Raw genomic sequence first — 17,508 nt, forward strand, 5'->3', positions numbered from 1 at the left:
ATTTCTTGAAGAGTTCTGTATATTAGTATTCTGCCCCCTGGTAATTTTCCTTCTCTGGAAAATTTCTAGATTATTGATTTTGGGAGCTTGCTGAAGCCATCATGGATTGCCTCTTTATGTGATTTGATATTGATTGTTGTCTCTGAGCTAGCAATAAGTTATTATATTTATTTATATTATGTTTGCTTACTGTGTCCTGGCTTCTTGTTTTGATTTGATATGCCCAAATAGGCTGTTCCTATGAGCTAGTTTGATTATTGGCACGTTTGAAGCTCTAATGTCCTGCCACCAGGTGGTTAGAACTGTTTCTAGATATGTGAGCTCAGGACTCTGCCCATTCTTCCTGTATGGATTCAACTCAGGTGCCCAGGTAGACGGCCACCAAGTGTGTGGTGTAGGCTCTCACCTACAGTCCTAGACAGGTATGGGTGATTGGTGTAGGCTCAGGCATCTGGCTGCAGCAGGGGGACACACTCTGAGCAAGGCAGGGGGCTGATGGTCACCCCTGAGTGTCCAGGAGGAAGGCATGTCCCTGTTCCCTAGAGCACGTAGGTGTGTGGGTTTTGTATCTGGACTATGAGCAGCTAATGCTGTTGGCTGTAAGGACTGGGGGGCACCTCTTATTCATGGGCCCCTCTTACAGGTGACTAGGTGGTATGGGTGGAGCCACAAGTCCTCAGGCACCTGATGTGGGTAGGTGAAGATCCTGCTTAATGGGCAGAGCAGTGTCAAATGTCACGAACCTGCCACTTCACAGCTGAAACAGTTGAAGTTAGACTTCAGGTGTATACCCTGTTGTACTGCATTAATGAGGGTCTACGCTGTTGAGATGGGCCCACACAAGTCTATGCGGCGGGAAAGGCACTCAGAGTCTGTGGATCCCTTATGCCTGTGCCTAGGCAAAGGAACCGTGCCTACCCTGGGTTCCTGGCTTAGGGGAGCCGGCAGTTTATCTTTTCTCCATTTGTTAATTTTGTTCACTCTCCAAGGCAGGGAGAATGGCTTCAGGCGTGTGACGGTTCCTACTTCTGGCCGCAGGGACTCAGCAATTGCTGAAGCTGGTCCAGGACCCAGTGCAGAGCAGGAAGTGGGGAGGTAAATGGGAGAGGTGTTTTTCTGTAAGGGAGGTGTTTTTGATCTGTGCGGTAAGCGATACGCAAGTATTTATCTTTCTTGGCTGTCTGCTTCTCACTGGTTCTGGGTGGCTGTGTAGAGTCTGTAGTGCTGGGTCTCTCTGGCTGCAGAAAACGCGCCTCCTGGGCACGGCTGCTTGCCTGCCTCACTGCTCACCCTCGAGCTGATCAGGCCTAAAGGGCTCAGGCTCTCATAGGGTCAGGTCTGGCAACTCCTTGCTGCTTCCGAACCATCTCTCTCTCCCCCTGCCACTCAGTCTGGTTCCTCAACTCTGCCTTTGATGTTGAGGGCTCCCAGATTGCCATATATAATTGAATCACTTGTTTTTCCGGGTCTTTATTGTAAGAGGGTCCACCAGAAGCATCTGACTACTCCACCATCATGGTCCCGCCTCTACTCATGGAATTCTTAAGAGAACTTTTACATGAATTTTTTTCTTAAAATTATTAAAAATAAATTGCTGTCAGTATTTAAAGTATTAAATGCAGCTTTTTTATTACACATTTTATTGGTTTTTCTAAGTTATTCATAGAAAAGGGACACAGTTTACAAGCTGTTTCATAATAAAAAAGTAAGCTATTTCATAATAATAAAAGAGCACAATAAGGTTAGGTAGTAGAAGACATTAAAAATGAAAAGAAATAGATACAGATGCTGTTTTTAAAAATTGTAGTGGGACAAGAAGATAAGGAAACATTCTGTTATTAGACTATGAACACAATAGGCTAATGGAAAGTGCTTTTTCATTTTCTTAAAATGATAACTTATTTAATTGTATTGTTTTGATCTGTCAGTTCAAGTAAGGCTGCATTTTAGAGATGTTTGGTTTATGAAGGTTTAATCCTTCTTGGTTACTTTATTTAAAAGTTTTACGAGGTGAGATGTCACAGAATCAGAGTAACCAATACTCTTAATCCTTAAGAGAAGGTAGTACCAAAAAGCCAAACCAAACCTGTTGCCATTGAATTGATTCCAACTCATAGTGACCCCATAGGGTTTCCAAGGCTGTAAATCTCTACAGAAGCAGACTGCCACATCTTTCTTCCACAGAGCTGCTGGTGGTTTCGAACCTCCAGCCTTTTGGTTAGCAGTCCAGTGCTTTAACCACCGGGCCACCAAGGCTCCAAGGAAGGTATACTATATGTATATTTCTGTAAATTGCTTTAATCATCAGCATACATATAGCTCTACTTCATTCATTTTAACTGCTTTATCGTATACCTTTCTGGTTATATTGCAATTTATCCATTCTCCAGTTGATGAGTATCTGTGTTGCTTCTAGTATTTTGATATTATAAAAGAGCTGCAATGAAATTCTTGTATATATCTCCTTAGACACATGTATAAGTTTTTCTAGAATTGGAACTTCTTAGTCTAGTTTATGAATATGTCAGACTGTACTGGTTTTTGCCAAACTGCTTTTTAAAGCAGTTTTAAAAGCACTCCCCCAGCACCATATGACAGTCCTCACTGATTCTTGGTATTTTCAGACTTGTTCATTTTTGCCAACCTGATGGAAATAAATTGGATTTTTTTTTAAGTGGTGGTAGTGAGGAGGAGGGTTGAAACATGTGGAAAGTCTAATTAAAAAAATTATTTTTTATAAAAAGGACTAGAGTTGAAGAGGTCTTAAAGATCATCTATACTTTTACAAAAAAGAAAATTGAGACTCAGAGCGATTATGGAACTTATTGAATACCAGGTAAGCTGGTGGGCATCAGAATCAGGCAGAGAACCTGGTTAGCGAAGGCCACAAATCAGGTCCTTAGCACTTCATTGTACATTAGCAGAAATGGGAAACTACCTTGGCTTGATTTATCTTATTTCTGTTTCTTTATCCAGCATGGATTAAAATCTCTCTTTTAGAATATGTCAGTAGAGCACATACTTTCATTCTTATATAAGTACTTACTAAATCACATAGGTTTAATGGCTGGTCTGGAGCGTGTTTCAAGTGTTCCTTCTTTACCTAATGAAATATTTACATAATGAATGTGTAATTGTTTTTCAGGAGATTAAAAACACATCAGATGGCACTCAGGTGTATCCTGTTGTTACCATAGTGCAGTGCCATGCATGTAATGGGTGTTCCATAAATGTTTGTGAATGTGTGAATGAACAAATGGAGTTTGTAGTGAAGATGAACATCATGTGTCTCTTCAGAGTTTAGCCTTGGCAGATTTGTTATGACTTCTTTTAGATCATATGATAGGGTGCAGTAAATTTCGGAGATTTGAAACATCTGTGCTGTAGAGCAGCCAAACACAGCCTCTTCCCAAAATCACCCTGAGATGTAGAAACTGGGCATGCAAAAAGGGCGTGGATGTGGACTTCTTCTTTCAGCATTAAGGGCAATTTATTTTTGCAATAGTGCTATCTATTCTACATCTTTTGTTTCTTGGGCAGGGCAAATTCTGTGACCTCTCTTATTACAGAGACTTTTCTAATTATAGTAGGTTGGACTTTAGAATAAAAATTAAAAAAAAAAAAAGTATTGAATTTGGCCTGATCATGCTTTTGGTTTTCTTCCCTTCTAAATTTATTGCAATAAATATAAACTAAACTGGTTTCCTAAGAAGAAAAGAAAATCATTTATAGTCTTATCTCCATAAATTTCACAAAATTGTAATTCTATACATTGTTTATCTTTCCCCTCATCTTTTGTTCCTTTTTCTCCAGTAACATGAGAAGTAGTCATCCTACTTTACTGTATTAATTATTTAATATGTTGGTTTTTGATTTAGCATATTTAAACTTACTTTTGAAAATTATTAACGTATAATTTAAATATTATGTTTTTACTCTTACCTAAGTAATAAGAGAAAACATAAATTTACATTCTTCTACTACTCCATTTTAAATTCTTATTGATACAGTAAGGGATTTAGGTACAGTTTATTAAAATATTATTTTTATAATATATATTTCAAGAAATTTTTGATATTTGCTTTAAGTTTTATAACCATATGAAGATCAATTACTTAGATTTAATTTTGTGTTTTACCAGTTTCAATGCTTGCTGTCAGTTCTTTAATTCTATTGTGTTTCTTTATTTTAAATTTTCTCATGGGTGGCTTGTGTTTCTTTCGGAAGGAAATGTAGGTGATGTTCATTCTGAGCTTCCACATCTCTGAGACTGTTCTTTATTGTCCTCACATGAGTATAGGTGGCTGTGGAATTTATGGATCTAAAACATCTTTCTCCATTTAGTGGAGACTTTGATTAGTTGAGTTCTGTCCCTTAGAATTTTACAGCAGAAGCTTGGGAATGGCCTGTTGTCTCTCTAGATATTTGATTTGTTTGCTTTTTGTTTATTTTTCCCCTCTAGAGAATTTTTATCTTTACCCTTGAAATGCTAAAATCTCTCCAAGCTGTATCTACATTTCAGTTACTTTTAATAATTTTACTTTGTACTTTATATAAATTTAACCAGTAATCTTGAGATCTTTCTTCTTAAGCAATAACCTTTCTTTTGTTTCTAGCTGTATTCTGTTTGTCTTAGTCTTTCCTCGATTCCTAGAGTAACTAGATTTTTCCCATATGTGCTTCCTCTCCGTTTTATTTTTGTCTTCTCTGACCCTCTTCTTTGAGTGTTGGGTGAATTTCTTAAGCATGTCTTCTACTTGCCATTTCAGTTTTCTGAAATTTTATACTTCATATCATTGCCTCCATTGCTGTTTTTAATTCAAAAAGTGTTTTTCTTCATTTTGTTAAGTAGAGTAATGGCCTCCCAAAGATGTCCACTACTTAATCCCTGGAACCTGTAAATATGTTACCTTACATGGCAAAAGGGACTTTGCAGGTATGATTTAGTTAAGGATATTGAGATGGGGAGATTATCCTAGTTTATCCAGATGGGCCCAGTGTAATCACAGGGGCCCTTAAATGTGTGGAAAATGGAGGCAGAAGAGTCAGTGTTAGAGTAATTTAATGTGAGAAGGACTTGACTGGCTATTGCTAGCTTTGAAGATGAAAGGAGGCTATGAACCAAGGAATGTGGGAAGCTTCTAGAAGCTGGAAAAGACAAGAAAATGGATTTCCCTAGAGCCTTGGGAAGGGTACACAGCCCTGGCAACATCTTGATTTTAGCCCAGTGAGTTTCATATTGGACTTACGGCTTCTATGATTAAAAGATAAATCTGTGTTCTTATAAGTCACTAAATTTGTGGTAATTTGTTACAGCAGCAATAGGAAACTAATACAATCTCAATGTAGTTTTTCCTGACTTTTTTGGAGGGGGAGGCAAGGGGTCTTCATAATGGCTTGCTCTGTTTTCAGTGACAGTACCCTTAACAAAGCACATTGAAAACAGAATCAGAAACTTTCTGTAATTTAATAGTTTTCTTCTTTTTTTTTTTTACCTCCTCTTTTTTGTTTATAAGTTTGCTTCAGAGGGAGACGTTTTCTCTTACTCTTTTGAGTGGTCATCTCCTTTGAGATTGCATTTTTCCCTACTCTGTCTGCTATTTTTTTCTGTTTGTTCATCATTATAGCTATGACTATCTTATTGGTTTATAGTCCAAGAGTAGTTGAATTGGGTTCTCCCAGAGCTTGGTGTGAGTTTCTGCCTAAGTCCTGTGGGTCCTGAAGAATTAAGAAAGCCCATTCATACTGCCCTTCTGACTGCTGTTGGTGGTTCTGCTAAGTTCTCATCCACTTACTCTTCAGACCTGTTGTTTTTTTACAGATGATAGAAGAAGAGTTTTATTTCCTCTTTCAGTTCAGCTCTATTGTACTAAATCTAGCTAAAATTCATCTAACTTTTTCTTAGGTATATTATACCCTTCCTGTTTTTAAGGAAAAAGAAGGAAGGGAAGAGACAGGGGTAAGGGAGTAGTGAGAGAAAGTGAAGAAACAGGAGGAGAAATGAAGCAATTTATGAAACAAGATTCTTGAAATAGTAAGAAAGGATGGAACTCAAAGCACTTGGATGGTGAAGGGCATACCTCTTCCATTGTAACAAAAGAGGAAGAAAGGATGGGTTCTTGAACAGGTAATTTTGTCTTTTTGGTGGGAGAAATGTGAGAAGGTCCTAATCTGATGATTTCTATTTTCCTCTTTTGGCAACTGCTGATGGAGAGAGGAAGATGGAGTTTAAAAGTTTGAGAACAATAGATAAGCTTAAAGTAGTCACTTTGGAGAATATACAGAATAATAATTAGGGAAAATTGAATTATCATATAGCATTTAAGTCCCAGCTGAGGTTAAACATCATGACTTTACACTGGAACTGATCTGCAGGTGTGCTGATTTTCTCTAACATTTCTCAGAAGCCTTGGTGAATGAAAATGGCAACCAATTAGATTCATCCAAGTCAGGTGTTATATAATCAGGAAAGATAATTCAGGAAAGATAATTCAAAGATAAATATCTCTGTTCCTTTATCTAAACTTCCAAGATTACAGAAGTGCTGAAAATTGAAGAATTTTCATAACTCATTTGGTGGCAAAACCTGCCTTGAATGAATTGGTGTGAGGCTATTTATAGTCTATATTTATAAAATTTTAGTGTATATACTCATACGTTTTGCATCAGAAATTAATATATATGACTCTGTAGTGCTGCCTCAAACTCTGCTTGGGATGTTTTATCACATATGGAATATGCACTTTCTTACTTTGTAAAACAAGAAAAATTCTGAGTTCTTCAGGATGTTGACCCCAACATCTTCAAGAAGAGATTGTGTTCTTGTGTTGGCAGTAAAGAGTTTGAAAAGATCTACTGTGGAATCTAAGCTTGATAAGGAGGAAAGGGAAAATGGGAGGGTAATCCATTGGGGAAAAAATAGAAGGATCAAAGAAATAGATGACTTAAACAAACTGGTGTTTTGAGGGGGCCAAATGAGAAAGTTGGAAGAATCGGAAGTTGCTGTTTGTGATTAGTATGTTTAAATTAACTATTTCTGAAGGGAGACAGGTTTGGGTGATTACAGAAGTCCAGAGTGTGACCATAGGAGTGTGGCAGCTGAGTTGTAATGGAATAAAAGGCCATTAGATATGAGGCCAAGAAACTGAGAGGCAAAAGAATTAGATTAATTACCCAGAGTAATGATAGTGTTTAGAGTGGAATGGAAGACTACAAGCCAAGTTCTCAGATCTCCAGTGAATGAGGCATGAGAGAGATACATAAGATACCAAGATACATAAGAGAAGGTCTTCGCTTTTCTCTTGGACTGTGATCTCTTCAAGAAATATACAAGTAGAGAGATAAATAGTTACACAACATGGTAAGTATAATGAAGAAGCACCATCTAAAAGATATGAAAGTCTATCTAGATGAGGAAGGAGACTCTAGCTGTCTGAATGAGTCAGTAGATGAACCACTTAATAAGCATTTCATACTTTCGTGGAATTTTCAGTGTTTGATAAACATTTGTACATATCCTATGGCTATTCAGTAAGTAGAATATTTGATCAAAAATAGTGGTTAAAATGGTCATATTTGCTCAGTAATTTATTTGAAGCAATGCAAGAGAAAAAAGAAAAGGTAGAATGTGAACTCTAAGGAGTATTCTCTAATTCTAAAAGTTTCAGAGAAACTTGAGGTTTCTGGAAGAGAGTGTTTTATACTATTTGATGTACAATTTTCTAGTTTCTTATGTTTTCTAATTTTGTTTTAATTTATTTACAGCTTATGTTATGCTATGATAAGCTTTTTCAGTCCTTTTTGGATTCAAGTGACAGCACAAATAATTAAGAAACAAATATATTCTAATTGATGTTGAAAAATAAGTGAACAGATTGTAGAGCATTATTTATCACTACATATTAAAAGATACTTCATCTAATCAAAGTATATTTTACTTCTTGTGGAGCGGTGTCAAGTATCAACTACTCTTTGGAAGTTACATTAGGTTACAAGAAAAAGTCTTTAAACATCATAGATTGGTTGATGAATGCTATTTTGGGGATAAAGAGTTGAGGGGTAGACAGTATTGGCCACAGGAATGTTGAGCAGCAAATGCTGACTTTGGGCAAAGAACCTTTGGTGCATGGTGACTTCTTTGAAATGTTGGGACTGATGGTCCTTGTGGGGACATTTATTACATAATTTGTGTCACAGATCAAACGTATCGTGTGAGAATAGAAATGCAGAATAATAGGGCAATAATACCCTGTCTGTAAACCAACCATGTTTATGATCCTCTAAATAACAGGTCAAAGTAGATTCCACTAGCGTAAATATTTCAACTGCAATGTTGTGCAAAATTTTTGTCTGTCTCATGTATTTTAAGTAAGATTTCTGGGTCATGTGTCTTTTCTAGAAGACTTCAATGAAGTACAACCACCAAGCAAAGACCTTGTCATTTATTTGATTCCCACTGTCTTTAATCTTTATAGGGTCACGATGAGTCGGAATCGACTCGATGGCAGTGGGTTTGGTTTTTTTTTTTTTTTGGTTTTGTCTTTAATCTTGAGAACAGTAATCCGTGAGAAACTTTGGAGTTTCAGCAGACTCGTAGAATGGTATGCAAACTCAAGTATTCAAATTCTTTGCTTTTATTTTTCTGCTGTATTCACTATAGCTATATGTCTAAGTTCAGACCTGTGGTTTCCTTTAGTTTTTTTGGTGTGATTGTTTTGCTTTATTTTCATCCTTTTCCTTCCTTTCTTTTTTAGTTCACAGCCATGAATGAACGACAGTGCTTCTACAATGAGTCTATTGCCTTCTTTTATAACCGGAGTGGAAAGTATCTCGCCACAGAGTGGAACACAGTCAGCAAGCTGGTGATGGGACTTGGAATCACTGTCTGTATCTTCATCATGTTGGCCAACCTACTGGTCATGGTGGCAATCTACGTCAATCGCCGCTTCCATTTTCCTATTTATTACTTAATGGCTAATCTGGCTGCGGCAGACTTCTTTGCTGGGTTGGCCTACTTCTACCTAATGTTCAACACAGGACCCAATACTCGGAGACTGACCGTCAGCACGTGGCTCCTTCGTCAGGGCCTCATTGACACCAGCCTGACGGCATCTGTGGCCAACTTACTGGCTATAGCAATCGAGAGGCACATTACAGTTTTCCGCATGCAGCTCCACACACGGATGAGCAACCGGCGGGTGGTAGTGGTCATTGTGGTCATTTGGACTATGGCCATTGTTATGGGTGCTATACCCAGTGTGGGCTGGAACTGTATCTGTGATATTGAAAATTGTTCCAACATGGCACCTCTCTACAGTGACTCTTATTTAGTCTTCTGGGCCATTTTCAACTTGGTGACCTTTGTGGTAATGGTGGTTCTGTATGCTCATATCTTTGGCTATGTTCGCCAGAGGACTATGAGAATGTCTAGGCATAGTTCTGGACCCCGGCGGAATCGGGACACCATGATGAGTCTTCTGAAGACTGTGGTCATTGTGCTTGGTAAGTATTGTCTTGACTGTAACTTACTTTACAGATTCCCAATATCTTAATATAAACTGCATTAGTTTATAATAGTGGAAAACACTAATCTGAATATTCACCACATATATATGCTGGAAGTACAAGGGGATGCAGCATCTTTATAGCAAATGTCTGTGAAAATAGCAACATATCAGTCTTTCTACAATTACGGAATTGGCTGTAGGGAAATGTGCATCTCAGTGGTGTAGTATAAATGATAACGATGTGAAAGATGTCATTAAAGAGTTTGATTATGTGATATTTAAAATTCCAGACTAATCAATCAAATTTGTTTAGCTTTTAAAAGGTTTCCTTGCAGCTTAAATTGTTGAACTTTTGCCTTGTAGTCTTTGTATTACAGATTTACAGATAGAAAATGCTTTTATATACTATGAATATGCTTTCATACAGTTATTTTTATTAGTTTATTTCTAAATTTTCACATTCTGTAATTCTTAGAGCATTTTTGGTAAGTATATCAAGGTATTGATAGATTTAGTGCACTCAATAGGATATTGGAATTTTAGCATTCTGTGACAGCCACCTTAATGAAAACAGGTTTTTCTCCCCCATTATTTTTCTGGACATGGTAGAGGAAGTTAATTCACATTTTAAAGTGAAGAGAAAGATTTTATTCTTTGCGTAGACTTGAATAATTTTTTGCTTTTAAATAAGCATTATTTTACCTAGATGAAAACTTCATGGTAGTGCTTAGGAAGAATATATATTTATGTTTATTTGTTAGTTAGTTTGTTTAGCAAATAGTTAACGAACACCTAATAAGTTCCAAGTCCTGTGCTGGTCCCTGAAGAGATAACCATTAATGGGACAGACTCAGAACCTTTCTCTTGGCACTTAAAATGGGGTGCCTATTTTAAACATTCACCTAGTGCGATTGTTTAAATAATTACCCTATTCAATTATATATTCTCCATAGACTATATTCCAGTTAATATTTGATCATATTTTTTTTACTCTTTTATTATTTCATCTTTCACCATGAAAATTCGGCAGAGAGGTCCTATAATTAATTCTCTTTGCTCCAACTGCTAAAGCAGTGTTGAGTGAATGTAACCTGAAATCACGTGACTCCTCTGAAACTCTGGAAGTGACATTAATTTTAGTCACTGGAAAGAGATCCCTAATTATCACTAAATAAATTAAGATTCTGGCAGATGCATCAGACTCATTTATTTTAGTTAGGGTGAATGCATCACAGACCATTTCTGGGTATACTGGTCCTCTTATGGATCTGTGAGAATAGGAGGACTAGACCTTGGAATCGCTGACCCAACTACAGCCCTGCTTGTAACGAACTGGCACAGCTGGATAATATCCCCACTGTGTGCTCCACCACATCCAGATATGAGATTGTCTTAGTCCATCTAAAGAAGTTTAGTAGAAGTACAAAACCGGTTTCCCTGTATGTTTAATTATCAACAAAAACCACAAGGACCTATTGAATTTAAAATATTGTCCATGATATGGATAAAACACAACTTAGTTTACCATGGATGCTGTTTTTGATGAAATTAAATAACAGATATTTTTACTTCTGTGCTGACTCAAATATTTGTTTTTTTAGTGATGGTCTAAATGTTGGATGACACTTTTCATATCAGTGTGCTTTTATTATTATTGCATCAAGTGCTGCTTATAGTTCACAGAACCACCAGCAGTAAATGACTACTGAACTTGGACTGTGAACCTGCCAAGTTCTTGTTTTAATAGTGACCTTTGTATAATACCTAGCATATTCTACTGTGCAGTATACTTAGTGATTCATGCAAAATTAACTTTCGTGCCTCACTGAGTTGTTTTGAAGACAAATGGCATAAATATTTTGAGAGTTTATGGGGCAACAATTTGAGGTACAGTTGCCCTGAACGCTTCCCCACTCACACCAACCCCAAACTCCAAAATAACAGAAATAATGTTGCTTTCTGAGATTTAAACTAGTAGACTTCACAAAGATAGTATGTGATTACTTCTGGAATAAGTAACAATTTCTGTAGATGTGTAATGGAAGAAGTTTTAGAACATGGAAAACTCCAATAAGCATGATAGATGAGGCAAGATGGGAATGTAATTATAATATAGGAAGCAGAAATTAAATAAATGGGGTCCCTGGAGGATGCAAATGGTTAACATGTTTGGCTGTTAACTGAAGGATTGGAGGTTTGAGTCCCACCTAGAGGTGCTTCAGAAGAAAGGCCTGGTGATCTACTTCCAAAAAATCAGTCATTGAAAACTCTATGGAGTGTAGTTCTACTCTGACACACAAGGAGTTGCCATGAGTTAGAAATCAACTCAACGGCAACTTGTTTTTGTTTAGCCTCTTTGAGAGAGGCATTGAGAATATGAGTGTGGGCAGATTCAGAAAGCAGAGAGAAGGGAATTCACAATCCTAAACAGATGTTTGCAGCATGTGGCCAGCATGGTTGAAGCAGGATGCCCTAGTCCTCAAGCTTAGCTTGTTAGATGCTGTAGCATTACACACATCACAAGGTGACGCCTGGTGCCTGATGTACTCCCTTATTTGGACTGTAAGTTTCCATCCCTATGTAGGTCTAATTACATGGAGGGGATGGTTTGGTCTTGCAAGAACAAGAATTCTGATCTACTTGAAGCTTACTCTTCTCATTGTAAATTAGTTAATTGACAATCTGGTTTTTAACTTTGATTTTTATATCTTTCTTCTCTATCAGATTGTCAGCTTTGTGAGAGCAGGTGGGGACTATAATTGTTTGTTGTCCATTTTCTCCCCATTGCCTGTCAAAACATCTGGCACAAAGTAGGTACTCAATAAATAATTGTTGAATGTATGAATGTGGTGACAAAACCAAGTTTCTGACCCTTCAAAGCTGAGGACCAGAGCCCGAGTGAATTCACTAAGGTAATGTCACTTTATTCAGCTATGAGCCTGCGAAACCTGGTTACACTCCCACTCCATTTCATGCCTTCCAGTCAAAATACAACCACTTGTAAAATGACTGACCACGATGGGTGCTCAATAAATAATGTTTTTTGTTTTACTTTCATTTATTCTGGGGATGATTACGGTTTGATTAACTGCATGTTAAACTTTCAGTTTCCATTTTCATCACCTCAAAATGACCTCTGGGTTTTACACATGTTCAGGGAAGGATTTGTTGGTCAAGGAGCTGAATTCCTAGAAGCCAACTTAAAAACGGAAGTATCTTTGAGTTTTATGATGGCAAATAAGAGTAGCAGGTTTTAAGCACAAGGTTGTATATAAGCTGCTCTTGAGTGAGGATCTTATTATTTATTTGTCAAACACTTAAATAGTATTAATTGTGTGCTGACACTACTATAAACCAAAAAACCAAACTCGTTGCCATCAAGTTGATACCAACTCATAGCGACGCTCTAAGCACCTTAGAAAATTACTGTTTGTAAATAACAACCCTATGGAACATAAACCAAAACCAAAATCAAACCCGTTGCCGCTGAGCCGATTCCGACTCAAAGCGACCCTACAGGACAGAGTAGAACTGCCACGTAGGGGTTCCAAGGAGTGGCTGGTGGATCCAAACTGCCAACCTTTTGGTTAGCAGCCGAGCTCTTAATCACTGCGCCACCAGGGCTCCATGGAGTATAGTTATCGTTATCTATTTGTAATCCTCATTTTACAGAGGTGAAAACTGAGGGACAGAGAGGTTAGGTAACTTGCCCGAGGTCACATAGCTAGTAGTTAAGTACAGGAGCTACGATTCTAACTCAGGGACTCTGGTTTCAGAGTCCAACCTTTTCACCTCACTCTATGCTCCTTTTCTGTAATAAAAACCGCCAGCAGCACATGCTGTATTTTGTTATAAAGTTCGAACAGCACTGTACTTGTAAAACATTATGATCCCATTTGTTTCCTTGATATTGCCTAGCGCTGCCAGTGCTTTATTTCCATGGTCAGAAGAAGGTTTTGAAAGAGCATTCCTTTCCTCCCTTTGCTTCTGATGGTGATGCCCATGATTCTCGTTTCACTTGCCCTTTTCCCCTGCTTGGTATTCAGAGCACCAGTAACTGAGCGCCTCTGATGGAGGGAGTGTTTTGTTCAAGGTGTAGTTAACTTGAGCGTTCATTGTCCCAGCATGAAGTCATGTAATCCTTCCGAGGCTTGAATTCTCCTTACTTGACATTTTACCAAGAATTCCTTTTGAGCCTGTTCCACTGTTGAATCAGAGTGGCAGTCAAGAAGTTCTTCCTTATTTGACCATGGTCTGTCTGAAGTTGCAAGCCCATTTCTTTCCTGCTCTGTTCTTTGTGATGACACTTCTACTGGGGATAATCAGAAAAGAGGAAAACCAGGCTTTGGAAAGGGAAAATAAGGCTTAAGATGTGGTGGTTTTTGCATCTGAGCCCTGGGATAGAGTGAGGGATATAAAGCAAGATAAATCCAGATGGGGCTTATCTCTTAGGAGAAGAAGAGGAGTCACTGTTCTTTCTAGTTTGATCTGCACCGGCTAGAAATGATCACCACTGTGAAGCTAAATTACCCCTTATTACCTCTGCGCTGGATGTCAGGGTCTATACTCAGTATTACACCTCATGCGCTATTTCTAACCTTGCACGAAGGGACGTTGTATTTTTTCTATTCTATATTGACGGAACCTAGTTACCATAGGGTAAATAACTTGTCCAAGATCACTGTCTTTCCAAGTGGCAGAACTGGAATTCAACAGTTGGACACAGGCTCTCCATACACCATATGAGACTATCCATAGCCCTGTTACTGGTGGTAATAATAGTGGTGGGTGTGTCCGAGAGCCAGCCAGAAAATTCTTCCTTCTCTCTGGCCAGACAGGTTTAAGCCCATTTTTTTCTTATTTACTGTGATAGAACATTACTGGCCAATAGCCTGTTAACAACTCTTTATGCCCTTCTCTTTTAAATTTGATTCAGTAAGTATGTGGTGAGTGTTGACTGTGTGCTAAGGGATAAAAAGATGAGTAAGGTAAGACCCATTCTCTATGGAGCTTATGGTTTAGTAGAGGAAATTTAAAAAGCTGAAAAACATTTGGGTCCATGTGCTAATAGAGGTATATGAGCAGAGTGATCCTGAGTGGAGGGGACAGAGGGCCTCCTGGAGAAGGCAATATTGAGCTGAGTCTTGATGAATGTGTAGGCGCTTGCCATGCTATGTGGTGAGGATGGAGAAGGTAAGCAACAGCATAGTAATGGTTGTCACCTTTGAGGAACTGGAAGTAGTCAGGTGTGATTAGCATATAGTGCGTAGACCAGATGGAGCATTGGCCAGAGGATCAAAGCCTTCATGATATACTAAGGAGTTTGGGCTTCTGGTTATAGGTGGTGAGGAGATGCTGAAGGATACCCTGAGATAAAGCACACCAATTCCTTATAGGTAAGATAACCATAGAATTTATCATCCAAACTGAGACATTTTGGTAGTAAAATGGGCACTAACTAAGTGGGATGCTGGGACAGCAGGCATAAACCAAGACTGATCTGGGCAACCAGGATGCATGGTCACCCTACCACTGGACTTTATTTTCAGTCTGTTTGTGGCCCTTATTTATAGTCTTTCTAGGTTCTCTTCTGGCTTTTTAAATGCAGCCGTGTGATGCCTGAGTTGTTCCTCTGTGTACAAAAGAAAATATTTTTTTATTTAAAATCAAGGGTCTATTCCAAATTTAGAATGTTAGAGCTCAGAGGCTTCTTAAAAATCATATCATACAACTCCCTCATCTTTCACATGAAGACACTGAAGCCCCCAAGTGAGAAATGTAGGTGTGAGTTAGATAGTGGTCCAAACCAGGAGCCAGGTTTTCTGATTTCCAGTAAGGTGTTCATTCACTGTGTATGCCTCTGCCTTGTTCTGTTCCATCCACACTGTCCACCACTTTCTTCCTTGTGAACATCAACATGTGTTTATGTGGCTGGCCAGGATTAGGTGTAAACACTGTGGCTATAAAGGTAACTGGCTTCCTCAGAAAGATTCCCTTTGAATTTGGCCTCCTAACAACTGGTCATCTCTGTAATGAAGCTTTAACAAGAGCCATCTGAAACAGAATTGCTTGCCCATTATGTAGCTTTTACACAGATTAGCATCCTGTTAGCTTTCTTAACAAGAGCATTGTATTACTGTTTTTCATTCAGCTTTTTTTTTTTTTTTAAGTTTGTGCTTTACCCTGTGTGTGTGTGTTTATGTTCTCACCTACATTCATTGAGGCAGGGTGTCTCTGAGATACACTCTTGACTCTGCCATTAACTAGCTGGATGATTCTCACAAGCCACTTTCTTTGTGCTTTAATTTCTCTGTGCCTTCATCTGTGGGATGAAGTTGGCCAGTTTAATTTCCAAGATTATTTAAAGCTCTATTATTCCACAAATAGAATTATAAGGATAGTAACTACTGTGGATCAGCCATGCAGAATCTTCTAGTGGAAAACAGAGAAATGGAAGGGTGGAACAAAAACAAGAGGCAGTGACTTTTCTCTGTATAAATGATGCCTCAGCTTCTTTAATAATTATCTTTTAGATGTAGTATCCCTCATTAGGAGCCCTGGTGGCACAATGGTTAAGAACTATGGCTGCTAACCAAAAGGTCGGCAGTTCGAATCCACCAACCACTCTACTCTGTCCTATAGGGTTGCTATGAGTCGGAATCGACTTAATGGCAGTGGGTTTTTTAAAAAATTTTAATCTACCATTAAAGATAGTGGCACATTTATAGAGGGTAGTCTCAAAGAAGTGAACTTTATAACTTTTCTGTAGAGAGCTGTGTGGCAGGAAGGGAAGGCTTCCCAGCTGGTCCTGTGGCTATGGGAAGGGAGTGGACAGAAGGGTCTCTTATTCCCTGGCCACAGGTGACCAGCTGCATATCCCGTTGCTCTGAGGAGGGACCAAAGCCACGCAAAGTCTCCTCAAGTTCCAGTGGCATCCCTGTGAAAGGCTCTGTGAGGTAGAACCTGAGAGGATATTCATGACAGCTTTGATTGTTTGGCCAGCCACTAGGTTGGCTTGGCACTCAGGGTGGTGGTCAGGACACGGCACCCTGCAGAAGGCCCACAGTGCTGCTCAGACCCAAATCCTGGGCCCACGTCAAAAGAGAAAACAACTTTTAAACACGAGCTCTTTATACTCCTTTGTTGCCCATCTCCATTCAAATATTTTTAGTCAGAAGAAATTTTTAAACAGAAACAAAAACCAAAATACCACATTTACCTAACAGAGTTCCTTTTGAAGTGTAGACAGAGCAGCCAGAACATGAAGCTCTTTTTTCATTTTTAGATTGAATGAGAATGATTCAGACCTTGTCTAGCTGAGACTCTTGTCAGTTCAAATATGAATGTTGGCAAAGTCCTTTGTCCTAATTATTGAAGGTGATAAGTAATGGGAAGATTCCTTTAATGGATCATAGTGACCATTATGAATCCTTGTTGCCTAGGGATTGAGAGTTTAGATTCAGAGTAAGATACGTCTGAGTCTGAAGTTCAAATCCCAGCTCCTCCTTTACTAGCTCCATAACCCTGAGAAAAATTACTTAAAACCTTGTTGAGCCTCAGACTCAGAATTAATAAGACAGGGATAGTTGGACCTTTCTCATCAAGTGTTTGTGAGGCTTAGGGGAGCTGATACAAGTCTGGCTCATGGAAAAGCTCTCCACATGTGTATTCATATTTTCCATCTTGCTCTTGCTCTCAGACACACACAGCATACATACCAGTGTGCTTACAGTGGTAGATTTGGTAGTTGGGATGACACTTCATTTCTGTAACATGGTATAAATGTATTTTTGTGTTTCTGCAGCTGTGGGCTCTAATAACATGCTTTAAATTTTATCCTGAGTAGCCTTTGCTTTTCCAGAGATACATCTTTCCTGTAGAGTTACCTGCACCTTATTTGTTGAGCCTCAGCCCTATGTATGAAAAGTCCTACTAGAGCTCTAGTGGATGGTAGGTTTGATCTGATAGTTCTCCAGAGATGGTTGCATAGTGTTAACTCTTG

General features: G+C 38.5%; 1 protein-coding gene across 1 annotated transcript in view; it reads left to right on the forward strand.

The window, feature by feature from the left end:
• The window catches only part of LPAR1 (lysophosphatidic acid receptor 1), a 78,246-nt gene that overhangs the window by 15,316 nt on the left and 45,422 nt on the right, over window positions 1-17,508 (forward strand). Inside the window, exon 2 of the mRNA XM_004372169.2 lies at window positions 8,754-9,501. Within this exon, the coding sequence (XP_004372226.2) occupies window positions 8,754-9,501 (748 nt within the window). The remainder of the gene's footprint in view (window positions 1-8,753; window positions 9,502-17,508) is intronic.

The sequence above is a fragment of the Trichechus manatus genome, unplaced genomic scaffold (genome assembly GCF_000243295.1).
Source record: "Trichechus manatus latirostris isolate Lorelei unplaced genomic scaffold, TriManLat1.0 scaffold00016, whole genome shotgun sequence".
NCBI classification, from domain to species: domain Eukaryota; kingdom Metazoa; phylum Chordata; class Mammalia; order Sirenia; family Trichechidae; genus Trichechus; species Trichechus manatus.